The sequence below is a fragment of the Sphaerodactylus townsendi genome, linkage group LG06 (assembly GCF_021028975.2).
Source record: "Sphaerodactylus townsendi isolate TG3544 linkage group LG06, MPM_Stown_v2.3, whole genome shotgun sequence".
Classification (NCBI taxonomy): Eukaryota; Metazoa; Chordata; class Lepidosauria; order Squamata; family Sphaerodactylidae; genus Sphaerodactylus; species Sphaerodactylus townsendi.
This window is the reverse complement of record NC_059430.1, coordinates 22,651,447-22,674,890: the sequence shown is the minus strand read 5'-3', so window position 1 is coordinate 22,674,890 and position 23,444 is coordinate 22,651,447. Positions and strand designations below refer to the sequence as shown.

Here is a 23,444-nt window from a genome sequence, read left to right as displayed (position 1 = left end):
GTGTGCCGAGAGGGGGTTACTAATTGGTGATTTTGCCACGTGATTTTTGCCTTAGTTACGCCCCTCCTCTCAGCAGTAGCGCGCAGAACTTGAAGCAGTCTAACAGGAGGTGCACCGGCGTGCGTGGCAGCCTGCGCCTCGGGCAGCATTCGTTTCTCACTAAGCGATTCCGGCGCAGCTGCCGCGTCCCTGCCACTGGCTGGTACCCAGGAATCCCCCACCCCCGGAATGCCTGACCACACCCCTGTCATGCCCCACCCAGCCCCATTGGCGCTACGCCACAGTTTGAATCCCACCACCATGGGAACGTGTTACTAAAATTTTTGGATCCCACCACTGGCTTAACTTCACTAACACAGTGCAGATCCTTGTGTGGTGGCGGCAGCTGCTGCCAAAGCAACATTTAATTTAAAAAAACAGCATAGCTAACCAAGTGTCCAGTAGTCAACAAGGAGTTCTGCTGGGCAAAAACCCTACTTGGCCCTACTCACTTCTTGAAAACACCTGGTGAACTCCAGAAAAGGTATCAGCAGGTGCCGTGGCACCCACAGGCCCCATGTTGGGGACGCCTGAGACTCACCATTACTGCCATCCAGTTCTGCCCATCAAGTTACTTGTTTCGACTGGTCAGAGTAAGTCACGTGACTCGAGAGTAGGGTAAGCAGCACATGCCTGTTTGGAGAGTAAAGCCTGTGGAGGAGGAGTACTGCTGTGGGGATGTGATGTCACTACTTAGTGAGCACCTAGAAGTGACATAATAGCATTCATGATGCTCTAGGAATTCCTCAAACTCTATGGGAAAGGTCATAAAGATTTGGGGAAGTTGATTGTGTATACTGTGCTGCCCCACCCCCATTTTCCCCCATCACCCTATTAAGCAAGAGTGACAGATGAGATATAGGGGTGGGAAAGGCGAACCCTAGACTATAACTAGGAGGAACTGGGTTAAAATCCTTCTCTCACCCATGAAGCTTCTTCATCAACCTTGGATGAGTTGCTCACTGTCAGCTTAAGCTACCTCACAGGATTCTTGTAAGGATAAAGTAGGGGGAGGGAGAACAATGCATACCATCCTAAGATCCTTGAAGGAAAGGTGAGGTTAAAAAATGTGTTTGATAGATGGACACTGATGCTCCCTGAGCCCTCGAAGATCTTGTGGGTTGTGTGTGCTTCCTGGTCTGGGCAATTCATGGACTTGTTTGTGATGAATACAAATGATATGTGTTTCTCACCTATCTTGCACGGCAATAAGGTACGACAGCCTGGCCTCTTGGAATTGCCCCACCAGGAAATTCTCCAGCTCCTGCCAGTGAAACGAACAGGAGCTGTTCCACAGCAAGTCACAGGAAAACGGTGGAGAATTTTGTACATCCTGTAGAACAAGTATTCAAAGCAACAGGAGAAGGACTCAGATGGAAGAGAGAGTCATGAGCCAACAGTACTGCAGGTGGAAGAGCAATCTGGGGATTAGATTGAATTTACTCCATCCTGGAGCAACATTTGTATACAGTTTTCACCAATATCTTTACTATTGAGGACAAAAATCACTGGTCACACTTTATTATTGGGCCAAACATCAGGATCCTTTCTGCCCAAGGTGAATGTAGGGGTTACTCTCTGACTGGAGCAATATTAAAATCTATCTTCCCATTTTGGGAAATGCTAGCATCCAAGGTGCATAGGAAGATCTAACCCTTCTCTTTGAGTGGGACATTCATTTCTGTGAGGTGTTAATGAAGGGCTTAGGACTGAGTCACCTGAGTGTCCAGTAGGTGCTAATGAGCCAGGAGATGGGTAGATTGTAGTAAATTGTGAGTTTAGCTAAATGCAGGATGATAATGAGCCAGGAGAGAAGTGGAGAGGATTTCTACATTGTGAGGGAGTGAGGTGCTAATGAACCAATTGATGGGTTTCTGGAAGAAGTTGTGTTGTAAAAAAGATGCCTGAATAGCCCAAAAAGGCTCCTGAATAGCCAGAAAGGATGCATTATTTTTTTCGGAAGCCATCATCATTACCTTCAGCCAGAAGTTGATGGCCCTCAGAATAGCACAGGATAAACCCATTTAATAGGGTGATTCAGGGTTTCCACGGGTTTCCATGAGTAACAGGAAGAGTTAAGAAGGAAGCAATATCTAATCTCCTGGTAAACAGAACGTGACCACAAATAGTGAGGAATGTCATCCAGACTACTAAACATATAACCTTTAATGGGTAATGGAATATTTTCAGTACATCCATCCAGAACTGCCAACAGCATCTATTGGAACCTAGAGACACAACAAGTCTGTTTCTGAAGTTTTAATAGGTTTTATGCTTTGATTGAATTCTATCTTCAAAATGCAACGGAGCTATAACAACACAGGTTGATTTGCCCAAAGGATTAACATGCAAATAAGTTACCTTTTGAAGCCTGAACGGTTATGTTACTGTGGAAGGAGGAACTCCCCCAAATTTAAGTAAAATATTGTCATTTCCCACGCCCCTTGTTGTTTTATCAGTGATCTATAGGCACAGGTTTGTCTTTCCCTCCAAACACCTAAGTACATGTTTTCATCTCTCCATTAATTCGGAATGAAGATATGTCTCTCGTAATGGGCATTAACTTGCCAGGAAAGATAGAGGCACGCACAGGGTTACCCGTGATGTCAGTGGGCAAGGGTGTGAAAGTGCTTGGAGTGGTAATTATGACCTCTTACCTCCTCTGCTCTATGACACTGAGGGGCACTAGCAGGTGCTTGGTGCTGGTCCCAGCTCCCCTCCTGCATTGCAGCTCCAAGCTGTTCAGGAGGAAAGCACAGAGACAAAACAGGATTTTCTTTGCCTAACTGCTGACCAAGAGAGGAAGCGAGACTCAGCCAGAACACGATGGTAAGTGGGAATATGGGAAAGGGGGAAAGGTGGTGGTAATGGTTTATTTCTCAGCTACCAACTCTATTGTGATAACTGTGTAGTCATTATAGAAGATTGAGCCATTCTTACCCACTTCCTTGGCAAGATCTTTTTCCTTTTCTGATGCAGCCCTGTTATAGTGAACATACAGAAATGACTAGGCTGACCCTTTCTATCCCAGAGTAAAATGTAGGGAATTCATCCTAACCTATCTGCTTTGGGTTCTCAAATAACACAGAAGAAAGGTGGGCATATCAATATGTTAAATGCACATTTTAAATAAAGCATTTATATGTGCTCTTCCCCATCTATTCCTAGGCTTGGGGAGAGAAGGTTAAATATTGTATTTATTCTCCTAGCAGAGGAGCTAGGCTTGTAAAAGGATACCCATTTTACAGATGGGGCTCTGATACAAAGCAATCTTATACAGAGTTATTCCTTTGTAAACTAATTGATCTCAATTGTCTTAGAAGAGTATAACTCTGTTCAGGACTCCACGGTCTGTAATATCCTACGTCATGGTCCAATGCTGAGGTGGCATTTCAAGGTTAGTTGCCCATGTCAAATGCTAATGCCTGATCTATGGAACCATTTTCTGATTTTGAAACTTCACCCCCTTTCCTCAGTCAAAGCCAGACTTTATTATTATTATTATTGTTTATGCGATTTGATAGGCCGCTCTACCTCCAAAGGGCTCAGAACTTTGAACTACTGAGCACCTATATTGGACAGTTAAACCAATTTCTGATGCAGTAGAGTGGCCATGGCTCTTAAACCAAGGTAGCTAAACTCAAAATAGTAATTTCCAAAAGGAGTTATGGATCCCTAGAAACGGATTAAGATTTTCAAGTCGGGAAAAGCCCTTGCATATTTATACCTCTCTGCCTCACTTCATGGATTCTGCTACGCCAAAAGATAATACCTGTGAATCAAAATACTGACATCCAAATCTGCCAGTCTGAGATCTTTTGGTACTCTCTTTTATGAGAACACCTCAAGAAGTTTAAGGATGGATTTATACAAATGTCTTCTTCTTTATGGAATGATTTAGCTATAACAAGGCAGCTATCCAAATGCATCCCAATCTTGCAAATGTTTCACTCTATGTTCAGCGGGCAAAAGCCTTAAACAGTTGAAGGCAAAATATTGAGGCAGTATATCTGTGCCATGTTTCTTAAATGATTCACTAAGGAAGGATAAATCCAGAAGAATTTTGCCTCTGGCAGCATGCACATATCATGTACATATCATGTGCCTTCTACTGAGTTACAACAATCATGCACATCTGGATTGACGTATCTACACAGGAAAATCCAGCTGCAATTATCACTGTAGCTTGGCAATAGTGCCATACTCAATGATATGTGGATGCAACCTCTGTTGGGCAACCCTGTTGATTCTGATTCCTGCCATCTACAGACTTCTTCATTCCCTGACATCAACCTATTTGACCCGTACAAGATTTCCTCACTCTGCCATTTGAGAACCATCACATTAGGTACTAGCCAGTCTGAACTGAAACCTTTAATGGAGCCCCCGCTTCACTCATTGCAGAGTTCACAGCTTGGGCCTGGCTCCCCACTTTGTGTCAGGCAAACATAATCCCCCATGATTGTATTTATTTATATTGTATTTATATCGATATTTCATTTATATATTGCTGGAAGCTGTCCTGAGCCCATAAGCAGAAGACCAGCTTATAAATGTAAATAAATAAATGTTAGGGTTGCCAGCCTCCGGGTGGGACCTAAGCCCCCCCCCCCTCAGAATTACAGCTCATCATCAGACTACAGAGATCAGTTCCCCTGGAGAAAATGGCAGCTTTAGAGGGTGGTCTCTATGGCATCATGGTACCCCACTGAAGTCCCTGTCCAACCCAGGCTCCATCCTCAGATCTCTATGGCTCATTCCGCACACGCAGAATAATGCACTTTCAAGCTGCTTTCAGGGCTCTTTGAAGCTGTGCGGAATGGCAAAAACAGTTGTGAAAGCAGCTTGGAAGTGCATTATTTTGCGTGTGTGGAATGAGCCCAAGTGTTACCCAAGCTGGATCTGGCAACCCTACTCGAACATCCCTCACCAGTGGCCAGGGATACCTGGCAATCCTACTGTATGAGACATGGGTTCTCCTCAGTTCCTGCATGTGTAGCGACCAATTCAGATCAGAACTGTGGCACCTATGCAGAGGGGTTTGTCTGTCATTCAGAAGGTTCAATCCCCAGAATTGGCAGTTAAAAGTATCAGTTAGTAGTAGGTGATGCGAAAGACCTTGGAGAGCACCTGCCAGTCAGAGTAGACCATAGGTGTCAAACATGCGGCCCTCCAGATGTTGTGGACTACAGTTCCCATGAACCCCTGCCAGTATTATGCTGGCAGGGGATGATGGGAACTGTAGTCCATAACATCTGGAGGGCCGCGAGTTTGACACCTGTGGAGTAGACAATATTGGCCTTGATAGACTTTGTATAAGGTAGTTTCTGTGTTCATTAGGCTTTTTTAAAAAAATGGTATCGTTTTGAAGGGTTAGTGCAAAGAATAGAAACCTAAGTCAGACCAAGGGAATTAGAAGACCTACTAACATATAAACAGTTATATGCTGTCATCTATTTTAAGCTAACCTATGCCAGCACAGGGGTCAGCCCCTCCACCTTAAGGAAGGGCTTTAAAAATAGAATCATGGAATCACAGAGCTGGAAGAGACCCCAAGGGCCATCAAGTCCAACCCCCTGCCATGCAGGAATGCACAGTCAAAGCACTCCTGAAAGATGGCCAACCAGCCTCTGTTTAAAAACCTCCGAAGAAGGAGACTCCGCCACACTCTGAGGCACTGTATCCCACTGCTGAACAGCCCTTACTGTCAGGAAGTTCTTCCTAATGTTTAGGTGGAATCTCTTTTCCTGTAAATTGGACCCATTACTTCTTGTCTTAGCCTCTGGAGCAGCAGAAAACAAGCTTGCTCCCTCTTCAACATGACATCCAGCCCCTCTGTCATTTTGAAGAGCTGAAGAACCGCACATGTTATGGTGCTAGTGGGCATAATCTGCTGTAAAACAGAGGCAGTGGCCAGCTCTTGTGTATGTTCCACTGCTCCACCTAGCCTCTGCTGTCTCTCCCCTGAGCTGGCAATAGCTCCCCAAGGTTACATGCAAGGAGCATTCTCAGAAATGATGCTCAAGATTTCTTAGGAGCAGCAGTGGCATAGGAGGTTAAGAGCTCGTGTATCTAATCTGGAGGAACCGGGTTTGATTTCCCAGCTCTGCCGCCTGAGCTGTGGAGGCTTATCTGGGGAATTCAGATTAGCCTGTACACTCCCACACACGCCAGCTGGGTGACCTTGGGCTAGTCACAGCTTCTCGGAGCTCTCTCAGCCCTACCTACCTCACAGGGTGTTTGTTGTGAGGGGGGAAGGGCAAGGAGATTGTTAGTCTCCTGCAGGAGAGAAAGGGGGGATATAAATCCTGCAGGAGAGAAAGGGGGGATATAAATCCAAACTCTTCTTCTTCTTCTTAAGGGAAGATACTAGAAACTGAAGCTGGGGACTGCGTGCAAATCATTGTGTCTCAGTTTATCTTTGGGGGAAAAAACGCTTGGAGGTGCCTGGTCTGCTTCCATCCTAGCACCAAGTCAAGAGCAACTTTGAACCAAGACTTGTGCACACACAAAGCACATCTCTGTGCAATGTTGTGCCACGGCAAGCTATGTGTAATAGCAGCAAGTAAGTCAACTGAGCTGAGGGTTTCTGGGGACAAAAGAGATTTCTTTCTGTACAGTGCAGTTTTCCTGCCTCCTCCCTCCCACCGCAGCCCAAAGTGCCCCACAAAATGCTTGCTCCTGGATGATGGAGGAGCCAGAGAAACCATAAGGGGGAATTGATGGTCGGTCTGCACCAGGCCTTCTGTTTGGGGAAATCTTCTGCTGGATCCAATCCAGTTTAGGGTTGCCAGCTCCAGATGGGCACAAATATAAAAGATCTACACCAAATATGATTCAAATACCTATGTGCCATGTATTGATAATAAATAAAATAGTTTACTGAACCATAGTTTAGTGTCTTATATGAGTGTGTCACACACACACACACACACACACACACACACACACACACACACACACACACACACACACACACACACGGAAAGCAATGGCAAACTATCCCACAAAAATGGCTTGCCTATGAAATCACTGCTTGCAGTGGTACCCCTGGGTCAAACACGACTGAAGGGGAAACTTTACCTGGCAAACACAAAATGGATTAATAGTCTCCTTTAAGCATGAGAACTCCCCAAATATCTAAATACACAATTCACAAACATGAAATATTACCGAAAAGGTTATCAAACGTAGCTACGCAGAGCTACTGCTAATTGTAACCACTTGGGCGTACAAAACTCAAAGAAATTTTAAGAGACTACACTGAAAGCAGAGATACGGCTGGCCAATTTTGCAGGCTATCTACCTCCAGTTAGTTATGCCTTCGTGGGAAGACTTCTTTCTGGCCCAATTATCTGTATAATAAATCATAATCAAGTAAAATCATTAACAAGCATTTATACACATGTACATACTCAACAAAAATTCCTCTGTGTAAAGTTCCTGACTGGGGTTTAAAACAATGGGTCAGTTCTTAACTAATCTGAAACTCACTCAGTGCTGTTCACACTTTTCTGAAATAATAATGCCATCAATCAGTGAACCAACGCATTCAAATAAATCATGTTGCACTCCCTTATGTCAAAAATAATTACCAGGACCAGCTTTCTGTAGCTTGCTTCTCTGCTCTGCCGTAGTCCTCATTAGAAAGCCCTGTCCTGTGCATTTTCTCTCTATTCAATCTCATAATGTCCAATTAGGTCCTGTTAGAGAATATATCTATTGTATAGATATATTGCATTGCAGCCAGAGGGCTTGTGCGCCCCACACCCAGTGGTGGGATCCAAAAATTTTAATAACAGGTTCCGATGGTGGTGGGATTCAAACAGTGGCGCTGCCGCACAAATGCACCTCCAGTCCCTATTGGGCAGGGAGGCTGCTTTAGTAACCCCTTCTCAGCACTCAGAAAAAATTAGTAACCACTTTTACAGTAGTGGTGAGAACTGGTTGGATGCCCACACCACCCCATTTGCAACACCTGGAGAGGGCCGGGGGGGTAGCCACTTGAGGCACAGCAGCCAAAGGGAAGCAACAAAGAGCACCCATTTGGGGACTTTTTGGGAGCAAGGTGGGATTCCTCCTTTTTATCTATCTATCTATCTATCTATCTATCTATCTATCTATCTATCTATCTATCTATCTATCTATCTATCTATCTATCTATCTATCTATCTATCTATCTATCTATCTATCTATCTATCTATCTATCTATCTATCTATCTATCTATCTATCTATCTATCTATCTATCTATCTATCTATCTATCTATCTATCTGGTCTGACTGTGCATTTGGAGAAGGGAGGTGGGTGAGCCGGCCTAGTAAGTTTTAGTGGGAACTCTTATTATTTTTTATTTACTTATATATAGGTTACATTGCTTATTGAACTATGCAATATTTGTGGATTGTATTGATTATTGTACTGATTGTATTATTATTGCATTGACCATTGTACAGATGTACTTATTGTATATATTGGCTACGTGTAAGCCGCCCTGAACCGGGCCTTTGGCTGGGGTAGGGCAAGATACATCCAGTTTAATGATAATGACATATGGTTATAAAAATCCAGAAAAGTCAATATTTTGGTTACGTCCATGGGGGTGAATAGATCCTAATCAAAAGTCAAATCTAGATTCCAAATCTAGATTTGGGGGTAGAGCCTGGGGAAGACAGGGATCTCAGTGGGGTACAATGCCCTGTAGTCCATCCTCCAGAATATCCAATTTTTGATCTCTGAAGTCTGGAGACAAGCTGTAATTCCAGAGATTCCCTAGCTACCACATGGTGGCTGGCATCCCTACTTATTCACTTTCCAACAGTATGTTTTAGTGTTGTGGTGTTTGGTCTGTGGGGCATGGAGTTCAACCACTGGGTTCTGAGTCCCTGTATCAATTGTTGCTGCCCCTCTGTACACACCTGTAAAGGAACAGCAAAAAGGAAGTCATTCAGCAATGGAGAGCATTCCTCTGCGGCCATGGTTTGTTTTCCACTATAGTGTGACTCCCAGAGTGCAGCAGTGGGGACTGTGCAGGAAATAGCTATCCAGATTTCAGAGAGGTAACCATGTGTCTTTACCAAAGCCAAAAGAAGACAGTTGTGGTACCTTGTGTGTGTGTTGTCAGGTCACAGCTGACTTATGGTGACATTCTACGGTTTTCAAGGCAAGGATGGAGGCTGGCCACTGCCTGCCTCTGTGTAAGCTGAGAGACTAAGACACAATTCTCAGCAGGCTTCATGTAGAGGAGTGGGGAAACAAAACCCCAGCAGGCTTCATGTGGAGGAGTGGGAAAACAAAACCCCAGCAGGCTTCATGTGGAGGAGTGGGAAAACAAAAACCCAGCAGGCTTCATGTGGAGGAGTGGGAAAACAAACTTGGTTCTCCAGATCAGAGTGAGCCACTGGCTCTACCTTAAAGACTACCATATGTACCACAAATAATTTTTCTGTGACAGAGTTTGCATTGTAGGATGTTCTCCAGCTGCGACCTCAGCGATCACATTTGATTCTGGAGACGGTGTTTTCAAAGCGTTAAGACAGGCTGAGTTGCCAATTGCTTGGGAATTTCCTTGCATTGAATTTTATGAATGGAAACGTGCGTCTCAAAGAACGTGTCAAAAAACGGACCGGAAAATATAATACAAGACACACGTATGCTGCTAAAGTGGCATTCAATGTATTACCCTCTTATATTTCTAATCTTACAATACATGAAATACAAGTGCAACAATGCTTATAATATTACTATTCCAAGTGGACTTCCTTAAAAGGAGCGCAAGGATTTTTTGGCACGTGCTTAAAACAGTTCACTCTCAGTTTCGTGCACATTCAAAACAGTCCAACGTATTAATCCTGCTTTTCATATATTTGTATCAAAACTATAGTCATGGGATATTATCCTGACATTTACCAAAGTATATTCTTCAAAGAGTATGATGTTATTCTGGATACGTGGCTGAAATCTTACTGATCCCCTTTAGAGTCCATTTAAAAGAACCTTGTTGCAATCTTGGGAGAGTATTCAGCAAGCAAAAAGTTCAGCAAGCAGAAGCTGAGTAGTAACTAAAAGCTTTTTTGATGCCTTCTTCAGTGCTCCATTATTTGTCATTATCCTTATCATTCTAAAAGCTGTTTTAGAATTAGTAAGGATAATGACAACTCGGAAACACTAACTGAATATGACTATCTGCTGGCTTACTGCTAATCTCTCTCCGCATTGAGCTCTATCAGACTCCTGAGAAAATCAATGAATTTAACCACGTATCAACATCATATACTGCAAATATCAGATATCTATGACGGATTTCGATAAATATAAGCAAGAGATGTTTAATTGATAACACCAGGCTGAAAATTATTCATTTAAGCATTAAATCATAACGCGATCCACTGAAATATGTAAACACTGTATTCTAATGATAGATAGAAAATATAAGCCAATGAATCTGCTATAATCTTATTATATTTTCAGTCCGTTTTGACCTGAACCCTGCATTGCTCTTTGCCTTCGGCCACTTAATGCGCAAGTTGTTTCCACGGACAGCTGCCAGGAAGCAAGTTTTTTCTCCACTATTTCCCAGCATTATGTTGCTTCACAGGTTTTCCCCTTTTGACTGCAAACTTTCTCAACACTGTTTTGGTGCAACGTTTTGGGAAAGAGCACAGAAAAGCTAGAGTGGTATGTGGGAAGGAAAATGTGGTTCTTTCCAGCTCCATGTAGGAACCCCCTAATAAAAGACAGGACATTTTTTCTCCAGGCCAGTTGGCAGCCTTATGTAAGAATTATTATTGTAGATTAGTGCTGTTACTTTTTCTGGCAGAAAGCTATGGGAGGTGTTGTAGTCTGGTTTCAAGCTCACTGGCGACAAAGTTATATTCCTCTCACTAACTTCCCTGGCTCCTATTTATTAGATGTTTTACAAGTCAAGAGGAGAAGATAATAGTATTTCTTAAAATTTAGAACCAACTGAAAGCTTTTAAAAACTTTAATTTCAATTCCTACATTAATTGACCACTAATCTCCTGTGATTCATGAAGCTGAGCTGCTTTGATGGTCAGAGGGGTTGAGGAAAATGTTTTTGGAGGGCCTGTAGTCTGTCCTGCAACCTGAAAAGACATTCTGGCCTTCTTGAGTTACACTGAGGTGAAGAAATTCAGTCTAGCTGTGCCAAGTCCTAGTTAGAAATAAAAATAAACACACTTGGCACATGGTCTCCTTCCCATGAGATCTATCACAGGGCATGACGAGTCTTTGCCCATCTCTGCACATTTTCTGAAGGGAGACATTCAGAGAATACAGATATTCTTCAAGTTTGCAAACTTTCCCTTTATACTTATATCGATGGCCACTGCATTTGAAGCAAACCCTTTTACTTTTTGGCTATCTTAGTACATTTTTTTAGCCTACTTTTCCTTCCAGAAACTAAGGCAGGCAGATGTGGTTTTTCCTTCCTCTATTTTATCTGCCTCCCTTACCTGTGAAGTAGATAAGGCTGAGAGATGTGACTGACTCAAGATCATCCTGTAAGCTTCACAGCAGTTCATTTGGGTTTGAAACTTGCTTTCCAAAATCGTAGTCAGACTCTTTAATGCTGTATATTACACTGGTTAGTAATACTGATCTGGCACTATATTGGGAACATGAAGGTGTATCTGTCAAAGGCTATGATTGGTTGTCACTGACAGCTTCATTAGACGGCAACTATACACATATTGAGAAAACAGTAATTCATAAACTGTTGCACTGGGGGATGTAGAAGTCTTTGTTCACTAAAGGTGAAAAGTTCCATTGACTACCTTTCCCTCTGCATTTTCCCCATCACACCGCCAGAGGGCTTTTAAACATTGGTAAATGGTATAGCACAGCGATGGCGAACCTTTTTGACACCGAGTGCCCAAACTGCAACCCAAAACCCACTTATTTATCGCAAAGTGCCAACACGGCAATTTAACCGGAATACTGAGGTTTTAGTTTCGGAAAAATGGTTGGCTCTGAGGCGTGCGTTACTCGGGAGTAAGCTTGGTGGTAGTTGTTGGCTTTGCTTTGAAGCTGTGCAACTCTTCCAACGGGTGAATATAGGTTCAACATCATTGGTATAGGTGCCATAGGTTCAACATCATTGGTATAGCATTATAGCAAATATTGATCCCCTCCCCCCAAAGGTTCAACAGAGAAAACAGGGGTCTCAAGGCACCAGTGGAAGGAATTGTTGTGCTTGGGACCTTTGAAAATATGCACTTTCCTGTCCTGATGGCTTGATAATGTGCTCGTACTGTAGTTTTCTCAATAAGATAATAGGAAAGGTTTGGGAGAGAGTGAAGAAAGGGCAAGCAGAGCTTATTTCAGCGCAGTTGGTTGCTCCTTCCCCAAAAGAGTCCTCTGGGTTAAACACCAAGGAGAAGAAAAACCTGTATGTGGAAGTAGCTAGCAAAGAATAACAATTACAGAATCCCAGTTGAGCTGACCTTGGAATATAACCCAGAATCCTTTGCAACTCCCAAGGTTTCTCAACAAGGAAAGTCCAGAAAACTACGGGCACTCATCCTCTCCATCCCTGAATCTGCCCCTGTGAAACAATGGCCAAATCCATCTTTCAGATTTCATGCTGGCAAAACTCTGCCACAGATGACACATAGTCAAATGAATAGTCAAATGGACGGACAAATGGAGATAACATTTATTTTCATTTTATTTTATTTATACTTTTATTTATATCCTGCCCTCCCCAGCAGGGCTCAACAACATAAAAACCAGTAAAATAATAAATACCAATAACAGAGTAATTAAAACAGCAAACCAACCGTAGACGGCGAAAAATTCCGGCAAAACATTTACTATTGCTTCTGACTTTTTCCTCTGTTCCCTGTACTTAGCGTGAATGCATCTCTGTTCATGTTGGACAAGCTGGAGTTCAGATTGGCAATGCATGCTGGGAGCTTTTCTGCTTGGAACACGGAATCCAGCCAGACGGTACCTTTCAGAACCATCCCAAGAAGTTTACCTGCGACGATGACTCTTTTACGACATTCTTCAATGAAACACAGACAGGGAAACATGTGCCACGTGCAGTCATGGTGGACCTGGAACCCACCGTTGTAGGTCAGTGAGAACATAAGGAAATGCCAAGGAGCCTGTTGCATGCTTGTTGGTTATGTAGACAGAAGTGAAGTAACCCTGGGATGTCCAACTCTGGCACCCCAGATGAACATGGACTACGATTCCCACTATTTGGTCATGCTGGCAGGGGTTGATGGGAATCGTAGTCCATGAACATCTGGGGCGCCAGAGTTGGACACCCCTGCAGTAACCAGATGTGAAGGCAGTCAAGATGGCTGCACCTTTAACCCCTTCCCTCCCTGGTGGAACGTCTGCCTTCCTCTTCGTTCTGTTAGATCTGTCAGCTGCATTTGACACAGTTACCATACCACTTTAAGACACTTGGGGAATGGCATGGGAGTAAAGAGATTAACTCTCAAGTGATTTAACTCCTTTCCGTTGGGCCAGCAATAAAAGGGTGTGATGGAAAAGGCTTGATGTGCTTGATATGAAGTTTCTTATGAGGTCATATGTAGCTTCGGGTGTGTGATGTCATCTGTATGTGGATGACAACCAGTTCTGTAAGTCATTAACTAAGCCTCCCGAAGCTACTGTTTTGCAGGGACAATGTCTGGATGCCGTGCTTTAGCAGTTGAGGGAAGATATGTTGAAGCTTAACCCAGACAAGACGGGGCGATGCTATTTGGCAAGGCTGAAGTTCTTGAGGGAATTGCCTGAGGCGACTTCACCAAGTGTCTCTTTGGAGTTGTGTCTTTTGTAATAAAGATTACAGCAACAGCAAACACTGCTTCCCCCCAGCTATATATAGCAAGGAAGCTGGGGGGGGGGGGAGGGGGTTGGATGAAGCTGCCCTTCTTGACCAATGTAAGTTATGATGAGCACATAACATCTGGGTTCTGATCAGAACCCTGCACCTCTTTACCTCCAGGTTCACTCAAGATACTGTTTTTTAATCTTTAAAGCTTTTATGGCCTGGGCCCCATCTGGCTAAAAGATCATTCTTCCCAATGTGAGCCTGTGTATTCCACTACATTTCTGTCAGGAAGGCCTATGGATCATTCCCTCCTATCACTGCCCACTCTTGAATATTTTTAATAGCAGCTCCAAGACACCATAATAGTCCATCTGGGCTTTTTCACTCTTCTCTGATCTATCAGTGTTCAGAAGAAGCTGGAACGCAGGATGTTTCCGCAAGCTTTTCAAGATGTAAACCAAATTCTTTGCTCATCTGATGTGCAAGGCTTTTTTTTATGGATATTGTGTTATTTCTCACTTTTGTTTTAATCTGTGGGTTTTTATTGTTTGATTTGGTGGCCTTGAAAACCACCTTGGGTCCCTTTGTGGGTAAAGGCATAATGTTTAAAAATGCATACATTCCCACCCTATACAACAACAGTTGAGTTGGTTTCTCAGGACTGCTCTTCCAGAGGTAAACTTCCCACGTCAAAGAAGAAGAGTTGGGTGTCCAACTCTGGTGCTTCAGATGTTCCTGGGCTTGATGGGAATTCCCAGGGCTTGATGGGAATTATAGTCCAGGAACATCTAAAGCGCCAGAGTTGGACACCCCTGCCATAAGGAGTCTCAAAGTGGCTTACAACTGCCTTCCTCTCGCACACACAAAATCACCTTGTGAGGTCGGTGGGGCTGAGAGATTTCTGAGGGAACTGTGACTGGCCCAAGGTCACCCAGCAGGCTTCCTATGGTGAGTACATTTTCTGTTGTTACCAGATGAAGTACGGGCGGGCATATACCGCCAGCTTTTCCACCCAGAACAGCTGATTACTGGCAAGGAAGATGCAGCTAATAACTATGCCCGGGGTCACTACACGATTGGCAAGGAGAGCATCGACATAGTCCTGGATCGGGTTCGCAAACTGGTAAGTACAAATGATTCTATTAAAAGTGACACAGAGTAGGTCTGGAAGCAGACTGAAAATGGGTTCTTTTTCTCTCTCTGTGTGTATAAAGTGCCACCGATTTGCAGGCAACCTATAGTGACTCTATAGCAGTGGTGGCAAACCTATGGCACTCCAGATGTTCATGGACTACAATTCCCATCAGCCCCTGCCAATTGGCCATGCTGGCAGTGGCTGATGGGAATTGTAGTCCATGAATGTCTGGAGTGCCATAGATTTGCCACCACGGCTCTATAGGATGTTCAAGGCAAGGGACTAACATAGGTGGTTTGCCATTGACTTCTTCTGCATGGCAAACCTGGAATTCCTTAGAAGCCATCCATCCGAAAACCAACTAGGACCAACCTTGTTTAGCTTCTGAGATCTAACAAGATCAGACTAGCGCCTAAGGGCTCTATAGGACTCAAAAGCTTGCACAATGTTTTCCGTCATTTCAATGGCCTGACTAAAAGATATGACATAATTCCATTCCCTTTCCTGGATATTTCAGATCACCCATTCCATTGGATAGGATTTGAAAAATGTGCCCAGTACAGTGGAATTGTGATAGGTTGCTCCTTGGGGAAATGAAGTTCGTACAAATACTTTTATTTTAGTAAACTAAGTGATATGAATCTTCTATTGTGGAGAACTCCATTCTAGACAGGATAGAGCAGAGATAGCATTCTAATTAGCTAAATGAGGCTTGGTGGAAATGAAGAAAAGCATATTCTGCTCTCATGGTTGGGAGAGAGAGAAGCTGTCAGCTGGAAGGAAGATTCTCCGAGAGAAGCAACATTGAAGGATCAGTATCACACTAGAAAGGAAGAGATGCATGGGTCCTACCCTTTCTATCAGTCAATAGCCCCCCTCTTGGAATCTGAGGCTAAGAGATACTGCAAGGTCCTTCTCTTCCAACTTGGTCTACCAAGTTCAGTGTTGTCTACTCTGACTGGCAGCAGTTCTCTGGGGTCTCAAGCACAGGTCTTTCATATCACCTGCGACCTGATCTTTGTTTAACTGGAGATACAACAACAAACAACAAAAGCCTTTAATGGCATATTAAAACATTACAGTTATGAAACAAACCAATTTAGTGAAACACATCCAATGCAAGTCCAAATGGATCCATGTTCACCAGTTCAAGTTAGAAGAAATTGCTCGTTCACATACTGCCAGATCTAACCTATCCGGCGGTTGCAAATACTATCTTATCAGATTGACCATAAAATTTTTCAGAACTAGGTGGCTATGTTTTACTCTTGCCCTTATATAATATACATAGATAGCACAATGCAAAACACAGGCCTTGGGTGACATTAGATAGATAATAATAGTATACACTTAAATTAAAACCCGAATGGCCAAGACTTACAGAAGGGCTTCTTTCTGAGTCCAAAAGCTTTTATTAAAAACCTAGCAACTAACTCTGTGGTGTGAAAATGTACGTTGCTGAGCAAGTATGCAACTTTTTCCTTCTCTGATTTCCCTGGATATTTCTGTAAAATGGCTTCCAGATAGAGCGAGCGATAGTCCGCAAAATCTTTACAGTGGAGAAGCACGTGCTCCGATGTTTCAGGTTGGCCCGCTGCACAGGAACAAGTTCTGCTCTCGAATGGGATGTTGTGATATCTGCCTCTTGTTTGAGCTGTAGGTAGTACATTTAAACGTGATACCTGGGATTGAACCAAAGACCTTCTGTATGCCAAGCAGATTTTCTTTTACTGAGCCACAGCCCAGCCCTATTCATATGCCCTATTAAGTCCAGGCTCACGGGACTTAAATTGATGGGGATAGTTTTTGGAAATATTTTCACCTGTTCTGAAAAATTTCCCCTTTCAGTAAATGAGCCGGTGTGCATGAGATTAATGGTAAAAGTGTTTGCTGCGCCTCCTTGCTTTCTGACACCCACACAAACCGAGGGCAATACATTGCCTTTTTCCTTCCTACTTGGTGTTGTGATCATTAACATGGGGACTATATGATTTCTGATTGGTTGGATCATGTAGACTACTAGTTTTTAAAAAGGATTTTACTGGAGCAGCATCCAAAGGAGCTGAAAATGGCACTGAACAGATATAAAGATAAATGTGGGAATTCAAACCAATTAAACACAATTGGCTCATAATCGTCTAATAGGGCCAAAATTGGAATAGGGTCAAAAAAAATCCTGGAAATCTGAACCAATTATACATAATTGTGATTTTCTTTTCAGACTGATTCCTGCTCTGGCCTACAAGGATTCCTGATTTTCCACAGCTTTGGTGGGGGCACGGGCTCCGGCTTTACCTCCTTGCTGATGGAACGCCTGTCCGTGGACTATGGCAAGAAATCCAAGCTGGAGTTTGCCATCTACCCAGCCCCCCAGGTGTCCACCGCAGTGGTGGAGCCCTACAACTCTATCTTGACCACCCACACCACCCTGGAGCATTCTGACTGCGCCTTCATGGTGGACAACGAGGCCATCTATGATATCTGCCGTCGCAACCTGGATATCGAGCGCCCCACCTACACCAACCTGAACCGTCTCATCAGCCAGATCGTCTCCTCCATCACTGCTTCCCTGCGCTTCGACGGTGCCCTCAACGTGGACCTGACCGAGTTCCAGACCAACCTGGTGCCCTACCCTCGCATCCACTTCCCCTTGGTGACCTACGCGCCCATCATCTCCTCCGAGAGGGCCTACCACGAGCAGCTGTCTGTGGCAGAAATCACCAGCTCCTGCTTCGAGCCCAACAACCAGATGGTGAAATGCGACCCTCGCCATGGGAAGTACATGGCCTGCTGCATGCTGTACCGTGGGGATGTCGTGCCCAAAGACGTCAACGTGGCCATCGCTTCTATCAAGACTAAGAGGACCATCCAGTTTGTCGACTGGTGCCCAACTGGATTCAAGGTGGGGAGAGTCACTTTTTTGCTTTGTCTTACAGGGCTTTTGATTTAGAAGGCACAACATCATAAAATGTTGCTGTAATGAAGATGCTGTATAACTGCAGCAAAAATTAGAGCAGCATTTCCACAAATAAACCCCATGCGGCTGGAGGAAATTACTGAATGTTCCATGCCCATTTCAGGAGGTCCATTTTATTGGAAAGTTCTGCATAGTTGGTAAAGCCAAAATAGTTGCACAATTTGTTTATTGTTTTGGGAATTTTAAAAATAATAATTCACCTCTGCTGTCTGCTAAGGAAGGGAATATTTGGAGGATGCCACCCTTCCTCCAAGAGCATTTTCTTATGCATCCTGATTCCTCACTAAGGAGCAAATGCCATTGCATTCAGTGGAATTTCTTATGCTCAAAGAATCTGGATGGAAATATATAGACTCCTGGTTTTTTAAAATAACTGCTAAAAAGAGGAGTTGAATCTTAATAGTATTTTTACAATGTTAAGCCCCATTACATTCAGTGAGACTACGTATATCCAGGTAGAAAATCCACAGTGATTTAATTGTAAAATCTAATTGAAACATTAACTATTTTGGGAGCCAGGGTAGTGGTCCCCAACCTTTTTGGAGGCTGTGGGCAGCTTTGGAATTTTGACACAGGGCAGTAGGCGCAAGCACAAAATGGCCACCATGGGAGGCGGGACCAATTACAAAATGGCTGCGGCAGAGTCGCGCGCACACACACACACACACACACACAGAGGAAGCCCAGATTACAAGATACAAGAGAAGCAATTTTTAAAAATACAATGGGAACAAGCAGTGAGCAGTGGCGTACCTAGGCAAACTGGAGCCCTGGGCAAAACCTGAGTTTGATGCCCCCGCCCCCCATGGGCAGCCACCCTCCCCCACCGTGACCAAACAAAGATTTTTTCCACCAGGTCGTTTCAAGGTCACCATCACATTATAGAACATCCCCCAACTCACAAATCTGAACACAGCAGAAATATTTTTTGAAAACATTTTCAAAATGCTTTCAAAATGTTTTATTACTGCTATGAAAACATTTTATGGTGTTGTATCCAGTCCCCCAATTGCGGGAAACAGCATCACTTTCAATGTTATTTAAACTGGGGACCCCAGATTCTCCCTTTAAGGTAGATTTAAAAGGAGAATCTGGGGTCCCTAGTTTAACCAAGTGATGCTGGAATCCACCCCCAAACAGCATTATTTTCAATGGTATTTAAACTAGGGAGCCCAGATTCTCCTTTTAAATCCACCTTAAAGGGAGAATCTAGGGTCCCCAGTTTAAACAACATTGAAAGTGATGTTATTTGGGGGTGGATTATCTCCCACCCTGAAACAGTATCACTTTCAATGTTTAAACTGGGGACCTCGGATTCTCCTTTTAAATCCATGCTGAAGGGGGTGGATTTAATAATAATAATAACCGTTATTAGGCATTGAGAGAATAAAATAAAGAAAACAAGCATTGGCAGGAAGGGGGTGGATTTAAAAGGAAAATCTGGGGAAATGCCTGCTGTCAGGGGTGCAATTATTAAGATAGTTGCACCAAAATTTCAGAGTATCTTTGTGAGTCCATGCTGATGATACCAGCCAGGTTTGGTGAAGTTTGGTTCAGGGGGTCCAAAGTTATGGACCCTCAAAGGTGTAGCCCCCATCTCCTATTAGCTCCCATTGGAAACAATGGGAGATGGGTGCACTCCCTTTGGGAGTCCATAACTTTGGACTCCCTCAACCAAACCTCACCAAACCTGGGTCATATCATCAGGACAGTCTCCTGAAAAATCCCTGAAATTTTGGTGCTGCTAGCCTAAAAACTGCGCCCTCTGCAGGCCAAAATGGAAAAACTGAAAATATAAAAAATCCCACAAATGAACCTGCAGTTTTTGCGCCCCCCACAAGGTGGTGCCCAGGGCAACTGCCCACTTTGCCCAATGGGAGGAACGCCTCTGGCAGTGAGAGAGGGAAAAACTACTGTGGTTGCTGCCAAAACCATGTTATTTTAATCTGTACAGCCAATAAGTAAGAGGAGCCCCATTAGATCCCACCTGTTTCTAAAAACAGTTAGGTGGGTGCCAGAAAAGGTGTTAATGTGATTTCTGGGTTAGAATAATTTTTTAAAAATAAAATGTTTTATATCTTTTGATAGGATCAGCTGTGAGCTGCGCCCTGCATTCCTCCATCACTTATGACACCTTTTATCATTTTATATTCTTCCCACTCTTGTTTTCCCTCCTCCCTCCCCCTTCTCCTTGGCATTTCTAGGTTGGCATCAATTACCAGCCTCCCACTGCAGTCCCTGGGGGTGACCTGGCCCAAGTGCAGAGAGCTGTTTGCATGCTCAGCAACACCACCGCCATCGCGGAGGCCTGGGCCCGACTGGACCACAAGTTTGACCTGATGTATGCCAAGCGTGCTTTCGTACACTGGTATGTTGGTGAAGGCATGGAAGAAGGAGAGTTCGCCGAGGCCCGAGAAGATTTGGCTGCGCTGGAGAAAGACTATGAGGAAGTTGGAATGGACTCCTACGAGGAGGAAAATGACGGGGAAGAATTTTAAAATACAGTTTGGTCTTGACTGTGCCTGAAGGCGTTTTGGCAGATTTTCTTTCCAGTGGGCTACACTCACCAGCTTCTTATCGGTGCACCTCGCATTCATTTGCAGGGCTCCCACGAGAGACCTGAATGGCAGATACACGGCAGAAGCATTGAGAGAGCCCAGGCTTCACCCTTGCAGTAATAGAACATCTGTGTGAGAAACAATTTTAACTACTGCCTATCTTATCTATCACGAGGAAACAAGTCATGGCACATACTCAGCAGTCCAAGTAAAAGCACAGCAGGCAATATATCATGGGCAATCAGTCCCAGGTATGTGTGCCAAATCACACATTTGATTTCTGCCCAAGGCTTGCCCAAACACACTGGCAGTGCCCTGGGAATTCACCTGACTACTGTCTGTGTCTGGCCAAGGACATCCTCATCCACCTTTCATCTTCCAGCACCGTACATCTTCCCAGGTAGGCAGTGTCATCAATGTCCTGACATTCAGGCCAAAAAAGTTACAATCAAGCCAGGACGCCCCTATGGGCAACAGCCCAGTCCTTTGGCTCCACAATCAGAAGTTTGTAGCGTACCTAAAAGGGGCACAGAGTGCTAATGTATCCCTATGTTTTAGCAGCAGTCTTTAATTTCAGTACCTGTCCCTAATAAGTTTCAGAGGGTAGTCATGTTTGATTGCAGTGAACCACTAGTTACAAGTCCAGTGGCACCTTAAAGACTGACCATATTTTCAGGGAAGGCGTCTTCTAGAGTCAATTATTCTTTCATTAGTTACTTGAGCTAATTCAATTGAGAATACTGAATCCTACACCAGTTCTGGCTGTACTTGCAAAATAGCCGCTGCTCTGAAGGGAGCTCTGACTCTTGAAATCTCATACTCTGAAAATATGGCTGGTCTCTTAAGATGCTACTGGACTCATCTAGCTGTCCCTAGTAAAACACTAGCAGAGTTTGGATTTTTGGAGAGGTGTTGAGAATGCTGTCTACACTTCTGTAGAATGTATATATATACACACACATGCTTTAAGAGTTCTTCAGGGTTCAGTCCCTTTCCTTGAACCTTTGGGTGCCTCGTGCGTGGGTTCATCTCAGCTTTAGTGCAGCTGTCTGCTTGTGGGATCCCAAAACCCAGCACCTGCTTCCATAAGAACATAAGAACTAGCCTGTTGGATCAGACCAGAGTCCATCTAGTCCAGTGCTCTGCTACTCGAGGTGGCCCACCAGGTGCCTTTGGGAGCTCACATGAAGGTGAAAGCAATGGCCTTCTGCTGCTGCTGCTCCTGAGCACCGGGTCTGCTAAGGCATTTGCAATCTGAGATCAAGGCAGATCAAGATTGGTAGCCATAGATCGACTTCTCCTCCATAAATCTGTCCAAGCCCTTTTTAAAGCTATCCAGGTTAGTGGCCATCACCACCTCCTGTGGCAGGATATCCCAAACACCAATCACACGTTGCGTGAAGAAGTGTTTCCTTTTATTAGTCCTAATTCTTCCCCCCAGCATTTTCAATGGATGCCCCCTGGTTCTAGTATTGTGAGAGAGAAAAATTTCTCTGTGTCAACATTTTCTACCCCATGGATAATTGTATAGACTTCAATCATATCCCCCCTCAGACGTCCCTTGCATCTCTATATCACCAGTCCAGTCAGAAAGATGATCTTTTCCCAGCAATTTTGTTAAAAAAATCCTGTGTTTGAGCTTCCTTTGGCTTTGTGACAGCAATTCCTGCAGCAGCTATTTAGCCACTGGCTTTAGATTCTGTAACAGACGTGTGGTGGCCATGCCCAGTGTTGTGTGCCAGAATTCCAAAGGTGCCCACGGGCTCAGAAAGGTTGGAGATCCCTGATTAGTGTCCAGAACTAAATTTCATGGTACGTTAAGTAAATAACATCACCTGAAAATGACATCTCATTAAGTTTGTGTTAAAGGGCCAAGACATTTTTTTCTTCCAAGTTCTTGGCAAACTTATGGCTCTGCCTTGAATTCATCACTCATTGCAGGTGCTGGCGATCCTCGCAAAACCTGTTAGCCTAATGAGGATCAATTCCCTGTATCTGACAAAGAGCTGACACCGGACTACAAAAGCTAACACTGTAATAAATGCTGAACTTCACATGAAGCAAGTTCCCTTCTAGTTTCGTAGGGTTAAGCTTGTTCCCCCTTTTTTGTCTGCTCCCATAGAGCTAGACCTTCATTCTAGCAAGATCTGTACCATCTACTTTTAAAATTTGTGTCTTCCCAGGGTGCGTTCTTTCCACTGTGCCTCCAAACTGTAGATAACTGAGGACTGAACAGGGATCTTTGGGGACCTCTCCAATTTTGCTAGTCTTCAAAATCCCCATCAGATCCCTGTTAGTTTTTGCTGCAACAGCCTCATACAACCGCCCCCCTGGAATTACTCGTTCAACTGCAGTTCCTGCAGACTTCCTTTGGACCAACCTGTATCTTTGCGCCCTATGACTAAAACAGCAACATGAAAATCACCCCACCTTAAAATGCAGAGCCAGAATAGCAGCATGCTGTCATTTGACACCACATCCCACTGCTGAAACGAAACTTATGAGAAGCCAGAGAACGAACGTGCTAAAGAGATTTTGTTTGTATAGCAATAAAACTTAAGGCAGAAAAACAAAGCGGCTGGAAGGAGGAACTCCCCACCCCCCACACTTTAGTTCTCAGCTTTTCATTGCGCAAAGGTCTAATATGTAGACTTCTTTTAAATGTTTATTCCTTACCATTTCACAAAGACTCTTCAAGGCAGCCTATAAAGTGCTATTTGGTTACAGCTTGGCCTCTGGCCTGCTGATAGTAGCCAGAATGACTCTTCCAGGGTTGCCAACTGCCTGGAGAAGATTATCATCTGTGCTTAAAGTGTCATCACATCACATCAAAGTGCCATCACAGCACCACCAACTTACAAAACCCAATAGGGTTTTCAAGGCAAGGAACGGGGTGTGTGTGTGGGGGGGGGGGGGCACTGCCTTT

General features: G+C 44.0%; 1 protein-coding gene across 1 annotated transcript; it reads left to right on the top strand.

The window, feature by feature from the left end:
* Window positions 1-337: 337 nt before the first annotated feature.
* On the top strand, window positions 338-20,481 carry LOC125434789 (tubulin alpha-8 chain). The gene is made up of 5 exons (XM_048500485.1): window positions 338-2,868; window positions 12,911-13,136; window positions 14,823-14,971; window positions 17,205-17,885; window positions 20,165-20,481. Exons 1-5 carry the CDS (start codon window positions 2,866-2,868, stop codon window positions 20,456-20,458), a joined length of 1,353 nt encoding a protein of 450 aa, XP_048356442.1. The 5' UTR covers window positions 338-2,865; the 3' UTR covers window positions 20,459-20,481.
* Window positions 20,482-23,444: the final 2,963 nt, after the last annotated feature.